The 14,253-nt window shown below is 36.5% G+C and overlaps 3 protein-coding genes across 8 annotated transcripts; 2 read left to right on the top strand and 1 right to left on the bottom strand.

Annotated features, from left to right (window-relative positions):
• The first annotated feature begins 2,173 nt into the window (after window positions 1-2,173).
• Window positions 2,174-4,927, top strand: LOC21386988 (tetratricopeptide repeat protein 33). The gene is given in 6 exon segments (XM_024171576.1): window positions 2,174-2,389; window positions 2,391-2,469; window positions 2,907-3,045; window positions 3,247-3,278; window positions 3,851-3,937; window positions 4,252-4,927. Coding segments are annotated over 6 exon segments (645 nt in total). The 5' UTR covers window positions 2,174-2,216; the 3' UTR covers window positions 4,387-4,927.
• A 407-nt stretch (window positions 4,928-5,334) lies between these two features.
• On the bottom strand, window positions 5,335-11,033 carry LOC112093355 (PHD finger protein EHD3). 6 transcript variants are annotated; one of them, XM_024171571.1, is made up of 8 exons: window positions 10,894-11,033; window positions 9,290-10,507; window positions 8,869-8,982; window positions 8,521-8,736; window positions 8,085-8,417; window positions 7,337-7,426; window positions 5,776-6,744; window positions 5,335-5,681 (listed from the first exon to the last, which is right to left on the bottom strand). In XM_024171571.1, the coding sequence occupies exons 2-7, from the start codon at window positions 10,439-10,441 to the stop codon at window positions 5,800-5,802; spliced, it is 2,850 nt and encodes a 949-aa protein (XP_024027339.1). In that variant the 5' UTR covers window positions 10,442-10,507; window positions 10,894-11,033; the 3' UTR covers window positions 5,335-5,681; window positions 5,776-5,799. The 6 variants fall into 6 exon arrangements, with proteins under 6 accessions (XP_024027339.1, XP_024027342.1, XP_024027336.1 ...); XM_024171574.1 differs by having other exon boundaries at window positions 5,335-6,744; window positions 9,290-9,879; window positions 10,255-10,507; XM_024171568.1 differs by having other exon boundaries at window positions 5,335-6,744.
• Window positions 11,034-12,341: 1,308 nt separating this feature from the next.
• Window positions 12,342-14,117, top strand: LOC21386987 (BTB/POZ domain-containing protein At4g08455). Its single transcript, XM_010107140.2, has 2 exons — window positions 12,342-12,831; window positions 13,484-14,117. Exons 1-2 carry the CDS (start codon window positions 12,451-12,453, stop codon window positions 13,949-13,951), a joined length of 849 nt encoding a protein of 282 aa, XP_010105442.1. The 5' UTR covers window positions 12,342-12,450; the 3' UTR covers window positions 13,952-14,117.
• The last annotated feature ends 136 nt before the right edge of the window (window positions 14,118-14,253 follow it).

The raw sequence follows: 14,253 nt of genomic DNA, 5'->3' as shown, positions 1-14,253 counted from the left end.
GAAGATGACGCAAGAGGTTGCATCATAATTAGTGGTCAAGAGCTAGCGAGCTATAGCATGGTTTAGTATTCAAGTGTCGAATCTGAAAGTATCATTTCAGATCTCCAAAACAAATTTGGTCAAGATTAGGCTACGTATCCAGTATCCCAACAGTTTGGAAATTAATTTGTATTAATTAAAACTGACAATAATATCACATTAATGTCATGTAAAGAATCAAACAAAAATAAAAACGTAAAATTTATAGAGGTTTCCCTAAAATGTGAGACTACGTACTCTTTCAACGATAAAAATTAACAAGTTTACAAGAGAGAAACGCGCACTCTCTCAACTCGCTATGTTTTCTCCAACCTTTCTAATAACGCTAGAATATATAACTCCCCCCCTTATAAAGAAAATCTAGGGAATTGAACGTACACGATCGATCTACAAATACTTTTGTGTTAGGTAATTATTGTGACCAAGATAATAAATAGACTTCACAACTTAACAATCAATAAGAAAATATAGGATTGTTAATTTTCTTCTATTGTTTCAACTTTCAAGTGATCGTTTGCTTTTTTTTTTTTTTTTTTTTTCTCTTGTAATTAATTCTTTATTAGAGTGGTAATTTGTTTCTTGCGGTTGTTCGAGGGGCCCGACTAGGTGCTTTTTTGTTTTTGTTTTATTCTTTATAATAATTTTTCCTCTTTGGTTGTTATTGTTATTTTGAAAAAAGAAAAGGAAAAGAAAAATCTAATACAAATGTGACATCTCAACTATTCATTGATTAATGTGGAATTTTTCACGAAATTGACATGTAAAATGGTGACGGCATGTCGTTTATGTAACACGCATTATGTTGTTACTGAATACCTTCATCACATGACTACTATTCGTGAGGCAACCTGATCTTTAGCGAAGACAGTGTCATCACTAAAGATCCTGTATTTTTTGTAAGTTTTGGTTCGCCTTCATGGAACTTGACGCTTTCGGCAGTGGCGGCCCGGCGGTGGAATGAAGGGCCTCGTCGGGAAATGGACGCCGGCGCCGGAGGAAAAAACAAGTGCAATAAATATGAAATAACCATTTGGTCAAACACCATCTTTTTCACTGAACTCCTTTTCGCCGGAAAAACACTCCCTCTATTGGGATGCTCATTTCCTTTCTTTTTGGATTTGACACTCCCACCGTCGTTGCTCTAGCTCTCTCTCTCTCTCTCTCTCTCTCTCTCTCTCTATATATATTTAAGACCTCTATTAGTATTTGTCGTGATATATTATATTAACTATCTTTCTAAAAATGTTGTGTAGCCTAACTTTAACAGTAAGTTAAGCAATTTTCTCTTAAATTAATGATAAAATTATTGAATTAATGTGCATGAGTCTGAATTTTTACTCTTTACTTTTGATTAATATTCTTTTAATTAATATATACTTAACTAAAAAAAGTATTAATCAAGAATAAAAAGAGTGATTTACACATTTAGCAAAATTTTAATATCAAAGTTCAAATTTAACAAAAATTTTAAAATATTACAATAATAGTAAAATTTTATATCATTAAAATAATAACTATATCATTATATAGTACAAAATATAATATCATTATAATAATTACAATGTTATTTTTACTATATTTATAATATTCTAAAAATTTTGTGAAATTTTAACTCTATGAAATTTTACCTGTAGTGTAATTATTACGAATTTAAAAAAGGAAAATAATAGAAAATAGGCCAATATGAAAAGTTTAAGAAAGTATATAGGTCAATTTTTAGTTATAAAAATTAATAGGACATAACTTGTCAAGTTATGGTTCATAACCAGATAAGTTATGGACAAACTTGTCAAGTTATGGTTCATAGCCAGACAAGTTATGGATAATTATGGACAATAACTTGTCAAGTTATGGTTCATAACCAGATAAGTTATAGACAAAAATAATAATTTGACATATTTATTAACTTATGTAAATTATTAACTTATTAATTTTAATTCATCTCAAGTCTTGACTTATTTTCCTCTTTCTCCCTTTAAAAAATCCATACTCAGGTATTAGGACTGGGCCCAATAGCATCTTCAGTGGGCTTCGCACATTACTAGCCCAAAGCCCAGAGTAGTGGCGGGGCTGAGGAGGTGGAGGAATCAAGGGAAGAAAGTGGGAAGCAGAGGAGTTATTGCTTAGACAAAGTCTCGAGTTCTCCGAGAGTTAGTGAGAGAGAGAGAGGGAGAGAGATGAGACTGACATGGAAGAACAAGAAGAAAGACAACAAGAAACGCTCTTTGGGAGCCATATCTGTGTACCCAGACCTCCCTTTCGAGCTCCAAAACGACAATTCCCAACCCAATACGACACGAGAGACTGGTGATGAAGAGTCAGACGCTTCCAACAAAGACAGCACACAAATCCCATCTTCTGATCAGCCCTTCTTCCGATCCTAAGCAACTCGCTCAGTCCTTTCTTGCCCAAGGAACCAAACTTGCCGAGGTAAACCAAACCAACAAAAAAAAATTGTTTATTTCTTTTTTCTCTCTTGCTGTTTACTTTTTGGTGTGGAGAGCTAGAGTTTTGCGGCGAAGAAGTATGGTATTGGGTGAATTCTGAAATGGGTATTTGTGAAAGACTTTAAATTTGGTGTTTGTAATTACTAATTAGTACTTGTGCAACCTGAATTGTGGATTTGTTTTTTTTTTTTCCCCCCTAAAAAGAAGAAGAATAGGGAGTAATGAGAATATGTCAATGATGCGCAAGCTAATTTTCCTCTTCATCTAACGTTGGTTTTTAATCAGTTAATTTTGAGTAATATATACAGTTAATGACATTTATATGAAATGCTTTGTGAATGTGTAATAAATTGTTTTTGAAGGGTGAACTATTGTTTGATGGGATGTTGCTAATAATATATAACATAAACATTTTTGAAGGAGGCGAAATATCGAGAAGCATTGGGGAAATGGGAGGCTGCTCTAACTTTGACGCCTGAAAGTGCAGTTTTGCACGAACAGAAAGCACAAGTTCTTCTTGAAATTGCTGATGCATGGAGTGCTTTGAAGGCAGCCACTCGTGCGTCCTTATTCTCATTCCCTTTATGATTCTGCTTTCGTTTTTCTACTGTTTTACTATTTGGCTCCATTTTCTAAACAAACAAAAAAACAAAAATCATATTGTTTCTTTAGTTTAATCATTAATTTTACAATTTTTTTTTGTTGGTGGTTCGATTTTAAGATTCTGGATGTACTTATCATTATGAATTCGAATTAACAGGAGCTACCGAATTGGAGCCTTCATGGGCTGAGGTACACACTACACCTTTCAAACTACAAATGTGGTTGTCTGGTAGTTCTCACTTACTCACTAAATGCAGTGAGTGTAATCTTAACCAAATCTTGCCAATTGCTCTGGAATAGCCCATTAGCAAGGTGCTGTTAATTCACGAGGGGAAACTTTGCCATTTTTCTTCGTCCTAGTAAATAGTAATGTCACTTCTTTGTCATGCTGCCTTTGGACAATGTTCCATGTGTTAAATACATTCCTTCTTGGATGATCTTTTAAATTGATATGCTACTTAAAAGCCGGATTAATGTTAGCCATATGATTCAGTTGACGGCTTTGTGCGCGTTTTAGCTAGTCTATATAACAGAAATCTAAGATGATTGCCTTTTGTAGCTTCGTCGATACAATGGTAGTTGCTGATGGTGTTTACTGAATGATTTATTGGTTTTTGTTATTTTGTTTAGTTTTCGGTTTTCAGGTGCTGAATAGCTTCTACGTACTATAAACTTTTGCTCTTACGAATCAATCACCAAGAATTAGTTCATTGTCATCATCTTAATTGACGTTTGAGTTCATTCAAAATTTGGATCTTCAGGCATGGATCACCCTTGGCAGAGCCCAGTTGAACTTTGGTGAGCCTGATAGTGCTATACAAAGCTTTGATAGAGCGTTAGCCATAAAGGTACAATCATTTCACTCATCCTCAAAGCTTCTGCCTTCTAGTGTTGTCTTCAAATCCGAGTTGTGCATGAGCTATCAGGCACTTCACCACTGCAACATAACATGTGGTATAAGATCTTAAACACTTCCTCATCAAATAAAAAAAGAAAAAAGAAAAAGTTCTTTTTGGTAGAACCATAACAAATGGTGGTCGAGATGGATTATTGGGGGGGATCAATTTTTACTTGCCTATATTTAAGCTATACATGATCTGATTATTTGCTGATTTTAGAATTTTCTACACTATTTTGAGTTTAATTAACCCATTTGATGCAGCCTGATTCTGAGGAGGCACAAGTTGACAGGCGTAGTGCGTTACACCTTGTAAAGAGGCGGAAGCAGCTGCATTCATCAGGCTTGAGCACAACTACAAATCGTTATGCGGTTGGCAATGAGTCTGAAAGCTCCTGAAATCTTTTGAAAAGATAATGGAAATGAGGATTTTATTTTTCAAATGTTTCATCAGGATTTGGCAGCCATAAACAGAGGAATTTCGGGCGTAAATATTTGGCCGCCTTGACTGGGACAGAGACAGGGATGAGCGATTTGCATGAGAGGAAAGGCCATGCTCCTAGCCTAATCTGTTGATTGTTCTAAGTTCATCATTTACATTTGGCTATTTGGTTTTTCTTTTTGTGATAAAGGTCTAAAATGGAAAAGAAAATCTAGATCCTAGTATTCACACCTCTTTTCCTCGTAAAAACCGTTCCTAAGAACATCAATATGATAATTTTATAGGGTTTAAGAACATCACGACGTTACGTTAATTTTTTTTTTGGTAGTCTGTACCCCTAGAAATTTCCTATTTGTAAAATTTACATGCAAGTGTAATTATTTTTAAATCTGATATCCCACATAAACTAAGGTCGCTGTGTGTTGCTCTGATGGTGGTCATTGCTCATAGGTATTTGCTTTTATGCTCGACGACTGACGTGCATGTAGTTCGTTAAATTGGAAATCTTTATGCACTGCTATATTATCTTAGGAACGTTTATTTCATGTATGAATTTGATTCTCTTATAGTACTTTTCTTATACAAAATTTAAATAAAAAAAAATTCCTACTAATGATTCTCTTACAAAATTTGAATTTAAAATCAAAATCACTAAACTAAACGGGCCACTAATATCTTACATTCTAACTACGGTTTTATAAGGTTTAGATTCATGCACTCTCAATTCTTCATTTTTCAAAGAAAACTATCAAAAAGAGTATATTGCAAATACAGGGGGCATGTTGCTGTTTGGAAATGAAGATGGGATCAACGAGAATAGCTACAAAGATATTAAAGATTCCATCGAGCAATTACGCAGGCATACCATGTAAGAAGCAATTATAAGATATATAATAGAAGAAAGGTGCCGCGAAAAAAAAAATGCTTCAATTTGATTACCAAGAACAGCTGTCTCGTAACACTTTCTGCATTTTACAACGTGAGTACATGACTGAAAAACATATTACTTTTGATACCTCTTGAAACATATGTACTTGCATGGGTAAAAACTGACTACAAACATGTTCAACAATGGTTGCCAAAAAGGTTAAAACTCTACCAGACTGATATAGTGATTCTCAATCCCTTCACTTTTAGACAAGGGGCATTGCAAAAGTACGTATACAGCCTTTACAATCATGGCTTTCCCTGAGATACGTATCAAAAGGTCAGCGAAGCGATACCAGTTTACAACCTACCAAAATATCAGTCCCTGAATTAATGAGGCAAAAACGAAATCAATGAGGAAAGAAACAAAAAGGAAAATCATTAGCATTAGGATATACGCCTAAAAAGTCAGATATTACTTGACGGGATTCAAAATCTGTTCTCTATCCGGATATTTTTTTGCAGCTTCTGTCTAAAATGCCAGCCAATTTTTCTTCATTGTTTAAAGTATCGGCTGCAGATATCAGCATCTCCATTGCTCCTCCACCTTTATCTGATTCCATGATGCCTTCACTATTCCACCTGTTTTCAAGATTTGCAAATGCCCCCAATCCTTTATTGGCTTTCTTTCTCTGTTTGTTTTCACGATTCTCGAATTTCCTCTTTGCCTTCCGTACTGCATCACGTTGTGCTTGACATGGTACACAAAACCACTTTCCCTTTGGAATAGTACTCCGTGCTGGTTTCATGCAATATATATGGTATGCATGATCACAGCCGTCACATAGAACAATCTTATCATCATCTTTATCAGCGAGACAAATTCTGCACAGGCAAGAAGGGCAGTACCAACATGGACTATACGACTTTAGCTGCTTTTTTGACAGGCACCTAACGTGGTAGCATCCGCCAGGGCAGCCGTTATTACTGCATATCTTTGACTCTTCACCATCTTGTATCTCGCAGCCACAAATTTTACATTGGCCCAAGTTTTCGCTCCTTTTTGATGGTTGAAACCCTTCTTCATCCGTACCACAGTCTGAACTCTCTCCCAACTCATTAAGCGTCTCTTCATTTGTGTAAGAACTGTCATAATCAACCTTGACTGCAGTCTTTGGAGCATTGAGCCTTTCACACACCACACAATTTTCATGTGGTGATTGAATTCCATTTGCAATGCAGGTGGCGCAATACCAACTTTTTGGGGGGATCTCTTTAACGGCTGGTTCAATGCACGATACATGGTACATCTCTTCACATGAATCACAAACTAGATAGTCCCTCCCATCAGCCTTGAGTCCACACTGACTACAAGTGCAAGCCTTGTATGCACTATAACCCTCTCCTTTCTCTAGCTTAGTGTGAGAGTCGGATTCCCAGGTGCAGAACTGGTTAATACACTCAAAATAAATATCATACTAATTTCGAAACCAAAATACTAACTATAATGAGTAAGGCACTTTTGGTACAAATAAAAAAGAAAAGAAAAACAACCAATGGGACTAGTTTCAGAGTTTTCACTTGGCAGGTAACTCCATCTCATCACAAAGCAAAACATAAAAGAGAATAGAAAAGAAACATAACATAACAGAATAGACCATTATAAGATTGACCATCTATATTGCATTAACTTGAAACATAACAGCATACACCGTGATAAGATTGACCATCAATTAAACCTTTTCCAGAATTTTTATTTTCAAATTCCAATGCAGCCGAATCCACCAAACCTACGCATGCTTGCTTGATTTATGAAATTTACTTTTCATTTTGCAGTTTAACTAAGGTAACTCTTTTACTCTTCATCGTCAAATGTTCTGTGAACTAAAGTTACTAAACCTCCCACTTGGGAGGGAAACAAAATAATCTTTTGAGCGTATCAAGCAAAAACTGTCAAGTTATAAACTGGTTGAAGAAACGTGAAAACGATAACACAGTACATAGAGTAACATAGCAATGTCTTCAACTGATGTGTCTTACCTGTTTATTATAACAAGATCTTGAAATGTCAGAGAGATTTTTTGCCAGAGAAATCATCTCAGCACCAACTCCCTCAAGTTTTTCCCACACCTGGAAATGGATTAAGTTTCAAACATACGGATAAACAAGCAAACAACATTTGATCTCAGTGAAACAAAAAATATACTAATACTACATGGTAGCCTCTACATGAATATAGTTATCAGTCAGTAACATTCTAATGAACATGCAATAACCTAGGCAATGCAAAATAACAAATATGAAAGAGCAACCATTACCTACATTATATCAGAAAAGGAAAAGGAAAAGTGGCAACCTATTACCTACATGCCATGCCAATGCAGAGAAACATCACCAAGAAAAAGGAAACAATGAAAAACTAATATCAGAAGGGTCATATGAAAACAAGGAATTAATAACAACCTCTGCAACTTCCAATGTACTCTATTCAACATAACAGACTGAAATCTGAATTCATGCATATTTATTCATGTACGAGAGAAGTAAAAACGGGAATGAAAAAAAGAAAATATGAACGAAGAAATTAGTATAGACAATACCACATATGGGAAGCATCTATATTACACTTGAATAAATAGAGCATTTAGTCTCTTCAACATATTGTTGAGGACAACCGCCTCATGCTAAGAGAAATTTTGGAAAGGCATTGGATACGTTTTCATTTAGAACAATGCTAAAATGAAAAAAAAATAATAATAACAAAATAATTAATATTGTCCCAACTTGCCTGTTGAATATCTGTGAGGAAAAGCACAGGTGAATTGTCATAAACACCATCTTTCACTCTTGAGTTTATAAGATTCAAGTCAAAAAAGCTGTCAATCTTGATTCCTTGGAAATTATCTAACAGCAGCTTGCAGAGTGAGGCAAAATTCTCTGATAATAAAATATTCAAAAAGACATGCCGACAGACGTCAGTGACCGTGTCATGGCTTAAGCTATCCAAATTTCCATTAGATAAAACACCCGGATGCCCACTAGCTTCTTTCTGAAATCCATTTAAGGGATGCCGTGTTGGTGAAGGACACCTCCATCTATTCTCATCACGGTGATCATATTCCTGTAAATAAACCACAAATAAAACAATAATCACGTAAAACGTAAATAGATTGAAACAAATACCAACCAGTTATCAAAACATGGACTCTTGTCAAGGCACAAACCTTAGCTCTCTTTGTACTACCCATTCCTGGATATGATTCAAGTACATCTCGAATGGATCCTTGTATACCACCGTCATTGTCACTTAATGACTGATACATACATTCCAAAACAATTTTCCATGGCTTTTGTGAACAACCATCTAAACTGTCTGTAGGCAGGCAGATTTGCTCACAAGAACCGTTGTCTAAAACAACGCCTTGTGTATCTTTTATGGGCTGGAAGAGATCAAATATAGCTTAAGCTTAGTCAAGAATGGAACTAAAAACATCAACTGCCCTCGGCCCAAGAAACATCAACAAAAAATTTTTGCACACAATCTAAGGTATTTCATAACTAATATTACATACGTTCCAAAACAATTTCCATGGCTTTTGTGAACAACCATCTAAACTGTCTGTAGGCAGGCAGATTTGCTCACAAGAACTGTTGTCAAAAACAACGCCTTGTGTGTCTTTTATGGGCTGGAAGAAATCAAATAAAGCTTAAGCTTAGTCAAGAATGGAACTAAAAACATCAACTGCCCTCCGCCCAACAAACATCAAAAAACAAATTTTGCACATAATCTAAGGTATTTCCTAACTAATATCTAGTATATTTGTATATGTGCATCTCTATGAACAAATTCATCTACATAAGTGAGTGCACACGCATGTGTACATATATAATCACAACCTCAACCATGATCAAGATTATCTCCATTATAGTAAAGAAACTGGTCGTATTGTATATGACTTAATTTATAGGAACAAACATGAAAAGAATGCAAACCTGGTGCACCAGTTGACTGGCACCTTTTGCATAAGCTCTTCCATCATCCTCTAATACGCTCTTGTTGCTGGAATTTACATGCTTTCGCCTCTTGTAAGTTTGGAAACCCTCACTGTGCCCTGAGCTGTGCCCTGAGCTCTGCCTTGAAACGCCAGCCCTAAACCCAAATACAATCCCGTTATTGACTTCCTCACTTTTCATGCCCAAGCTTGATCCTTCAACGTCAGCCTCCTTTCCGAATTTAATCCCATTATTGACTCCATCACTTTTCAAGCCCGAGCTTGATCCTGCAACGTCAGCCTGAACCCCAAATCTAATCCCATTATTGACTTCGTCACTTCTCAAACCCGAGCTTGATCCTACAATGTCATCATCAACCCCAATTCTAATCCCATTACCGACTTCGTCACTTTTCAAGCACTGCAGCACCTCAGATAATTCTGCACCGCCAACAGTGTTTTTCCCTTCTTCAACATCCACTTCTGTAATCTCATTATTGACTACTTCACTTTCCAAGCACTGAACTGCCTCCAAGAATTCTGCACTGCCGCCGCTGCTTGTTCCTTCTTCAACATCCATTTCTCTAATACCTTCAACGTCAGCCTCCTTTCTGAATTTAATCCCATTATTGACTCCATCACTTTTCAAGCCCGAGCTTGATCCTGCAATGTCAGCCTGAACCCCAAATCTAATCCCATTATTGACTTCGTCACTTCTCAAACCCGAGCTTGATCCTACAATGTCATCACCAACCCCAATTCTAATCCCATTACCGACTTCGTCACTTTTCAAGCACTGCGGCACCTCGGATAATTCTGCACCGCCAACAGTGTTTTTCCCTTCTTCAACATCCACTTTTGAAATCTCATTATTGACTACTTCACTTTTCAAGCACTGAACCGCCTCCAAGAATTCTGCACTGCCGCCGTTGCTTGTTCCTTCTTCAACATCCATTTCTCTAATACCATTATTGTCTTCGCCACTTTTCAGGCACTGAAGCGCCTCAGAGCATTCTGTATCGCCACCATTGCTTGTTCCTTCTTCAACATCCATTTCTCTAATCCCAATAACAACTTCGTCACTTTTCAAGCACTGAAGCGCCTCGGAGCATTCTGTACCGCCACCATTGCTCGTTCCTTCTTCAGCATCCATTTCAAAAGTAAACAACCCTAATTTCCTCCAACTTCGCAACAAGAAACGAGGGTTTCACAGCGCTATCTAGACACCAAAAATTCAGAAACTGTCGTGAATTTAACAACACCAATACGGTATGAAAAACGTGTGAATGCAATGGAATGTTCAATTTCTGTAGCGAAATCCCTCCAATTTGTAATTCGCGAAATCGTACAGAGAAGAAATGACGAAAAGCGCAAATTTAAGAACCCAAATTATTTCTGTCGCTTAGGTTTTGTAGGCGAGAAAGAAATTCAACTAAAATCGAGAGAAATAGACACGGCAATCTCCTTTCCGATAGAAGAAGAGACAGTACAGAGGAATTGGGATTTCAACAAATTATTTCACGTTTTCTGGAGCATTTTCTCAGGAGCCAAACAGAAGATAACGAAAACAAGATCTGGAAAAAAGCGAGAGAGAAAGTAACTAACCTTAAAGAGAACCCAAAATATGAGCCCTAAGAAGCGGAGAAGCGGGAGGTAGTGCTTTTGTAATCACCTTGGTTCGACGAGGGAAGGGTCTTATCCTGGAGGAGTGACTTTCTTTGAATTTTAAAAAACAAGAGTCGGAGCCTGCGACGACTCTCTGCGCCTTTCCACTGCTCTTTTCTGTTCTTTTTTTTTTTTTTTTTTTTTTTTTTTTTTTTTTTTTTTTTTCCTAAATTTGTAATGTAATGGGTTATTTTTATTTTCGTAACTCTCGTTTACTTTGCGGATTCGAGTTTTCAATTCGAGCTGAGATGTGACATTTTTTGAAAACTTTTCACTCTAGCAAAAAAAGTTGAATATTATATTTTTTGAGAGCTTTTTACTGTAAAAACTTAAAATTGAAAACTCGAATCGGTGAAATGAACGAGACCTTATTCATTATCATTTCTCTCATTCTATTTGTCATTTTTACATTCACAATTACACGTAACATAATATATTATTATTTAAATAGAAAATGAGATGATAAAATTTACGTGTCAAATAATAAATAAATGTAAAAAGTGACAAAATGATGCTAGCATTTTAAAAAATCAAACTTATAATCTACTTTCAATCGATCAAATGCATACATACATTACGTGTGATAGATGATTTTCTTTTAGTATTTATGGGATTAGGTCTTATCTTAGAAAGTATAGAGGTAGTATTACTTACCAACTCAATTTATCATGCCCCTTTTTGGGATTAATTTTGTTTCTATATCCTTATTAAATATATCAAATTCATATTTTATAGCCACGGCACAACTCCTTATTTTTGTGGGAGCTATAAATATATACATTAATAATCATTTAACTAAGGTGAACTTTCTGATCATTAAAACAACTAAAAGTAAACTTTATATCCAAAGCGGAAAAAAAAATCCTTAAGAATAGTTGTTTGGAGACGTTTAGTTCATAGATTAAAATCATAAGATTAGAATAATTTTTTATTTACGTGTATTTTTTATGAGAAAAAATACTGTAATGAATCATGAATCATAATTCGAATCGGAGTACGAATCTCCCAACTAAACAACCCCACGTGATTAAATGCGTAAGTGTGTTCACCAAAATTCAAATATGATAATTTCGTTTATTGACAGTTAAATGATAAACTCTACGTCAAAAATTATTATTATTATTAAACAATATATATATTTTATAAGAAACAATATATATTTTTTATTAAAAAAAAAAAAAGCAATAATGTCAAAGCTTTGCAAACAATACCAAACGACAAGAAAAAGTACGTGTCATCATAGGGATGAAGGACACCAAAATCATAATCCAAGAAATGACATTCTGGTAAATCGAACGACATGAACATCATTTTTTAAGTTTTTATTTTCTTTCTCTCCTTTTTTATTAAGTAAAGTATTTTTTTTTTCCTTTTTTCTTTCTTTTATTTGCTTGTCAATGTAAAAATTGATTGATTACTGGAAATTAAATCCGATCATATGGTTTTCTTGTCTCTGAGACCTTCCCACCCAACAAAACCTTTGGAGAGGCGAGGACAATGCAACGACGCCGTTGCACGTCAGTGAGGAGACACCACCACCACCATTACTCGGCGGAATCGGAGATGGAGACGACGGACTCGGAGGCGGAGATGATGAGGTGCATATCGTGCCAGGAGGACTACGACGCACGTGACGCCGGCACGTGCAAGGAGTGCTACGAGGAAGCCAACGAGACCGAGGAGGAGCTCAAGCGCGAGATCGACGATCTCAAAGCCAAGGTCGCTTTTCTCCGCTTCTCTTCCCCAATCGATTCCCCTCTCCAACTCCAAGCCTCTCGCTTTCTCCCCCCTTGCTTCTCCGACGTCGTTTTGGTCGCCTCCCATGACTCCTCCGACTCCTCCGCCGCCGTCCCCATTCCCGCTCATAAGGCCGTCCTGGTCAGTGGGGCCCACTTTCCGATGTTTTTGTTTCTTCCGTCTGTATTTGATTAATGTTTGATCAAAGGCTTGGCTTTGATTTTTTATGTTTGGGTGCTTTGGATTTTAATTTCGTCTGCAAGATTGAATTGGGTCTTGATTGTTGTGATCGATTATACTATTTCAAAGCTCCAAATCATGATCCTACTGCTTGTAGATTGAAAATTTTGGTTGCATGTTGGTTAAGTAAGCCTTAAATCGAAGTAGATTTATTGTAGGGCAAAATTGTTATTGTTCATGAAGAAAATGTTGTTTAGTGGTCAGAGGAGTTTAGAATTGGAACTTCGGATTAGAGTTTTGCTACGAGATTTGACTATTTACTTCATGACAAAAAAGATGGAAATCGAAATTTATGCGAGAGAGAATATTCTAGTAGCATCTGTAACACTGGCAGATATGGTGCTTTCCGTGGTCTTAAGTCAAATACTACTTTCTTTCTTCAGGTTTTGATATTGTGGCTTAGTAATTGGCTTGATTCCATAGTTGATGTATGAGAAAAGTATACCTAACCTTCTTTGCATTGCTTTCCTCTCTGGAGCAGATGAACTTACAACATAGCATTCTGTTTATATTGGCTTTTGACATCTAATGTGCATTTCGACATGTAACCCAGGTGAGCCGTTCCCCCGTCTTCAGAGCCATGCTCGAGAACGAGATGGAAGAAAGCCGGAGTGGCACCATAAAGATAAGCGATGCATCATACGAGGCCCTTCGCGCCTTTGTTAACTACTTGTACACTGCTGAGGCATGCCTCGATGAGCAGATGGCGTGTGACCTTTTAGTACTGGCTGAGAAGTATCAGGTGAAGCATCTCAAGACATATTGTGAGAGGTTCCTTGTATCCAAACTGAACTGGGATAATTCAGTTATGAGCTACGCCTTCGCACAGCAGCACAATGCTAAGCATATGCTCGAAGCGGCCTTGTCGATGATTACAGACAACATGGACAAGCTTACTAAAAGAGAGGAGTATTTGGAGCTTAAGGCGAAAGATCCACGGCTTGTTGTGGAGATCTATGAAGCCTACCTCTCTAAACAGGTCAATACAGCAGCCCATAAGGATTCTTCCCAGAAGACATAGCCAAGCAAGGATCACGATTTTTTTGTTATGCTGGTTTTGAAAGTAAAATATTGTTCTCCAGTTTGGGATGTGGATTTTGACCAGTACTTTTGTTCTCTAATGTTATATCAAATATAGATGACTTACGTTTCCTAATTGGTGGATATACAAATTGCAAAAATTTCCTACCACTTGGTGCATAAATTGTTGTTGTTTTATGAGAACAAGACATTTGTTCTGTGCTTTTAGACTGTTCTGAGATCTGATCCCTCAGGAATTGAACAAGGGAGAAGGTTCAGTCGGAATTGTGGTCAACTCCATCA

The sequence above is a fragment of the Morus notabilis genome, unplaced genomic scaffold, assembly GCF_000414095.1.
Source record: "Morus notabilis unplaced genomic scaffold, ASM41409v2 Scaffold958, whole genome shotgun sequence".
Lineage (NCBI taxonomy): Eukaryota > Viridiplantae > Streptophyta > Magnoliopsida > Rosales > Moraceae > Morus > Morus notabilis.
Note: the sequence above shows the minus strand (reverse complement) of the source record. Positions and strands in the feature narration are given on the sequence as shown.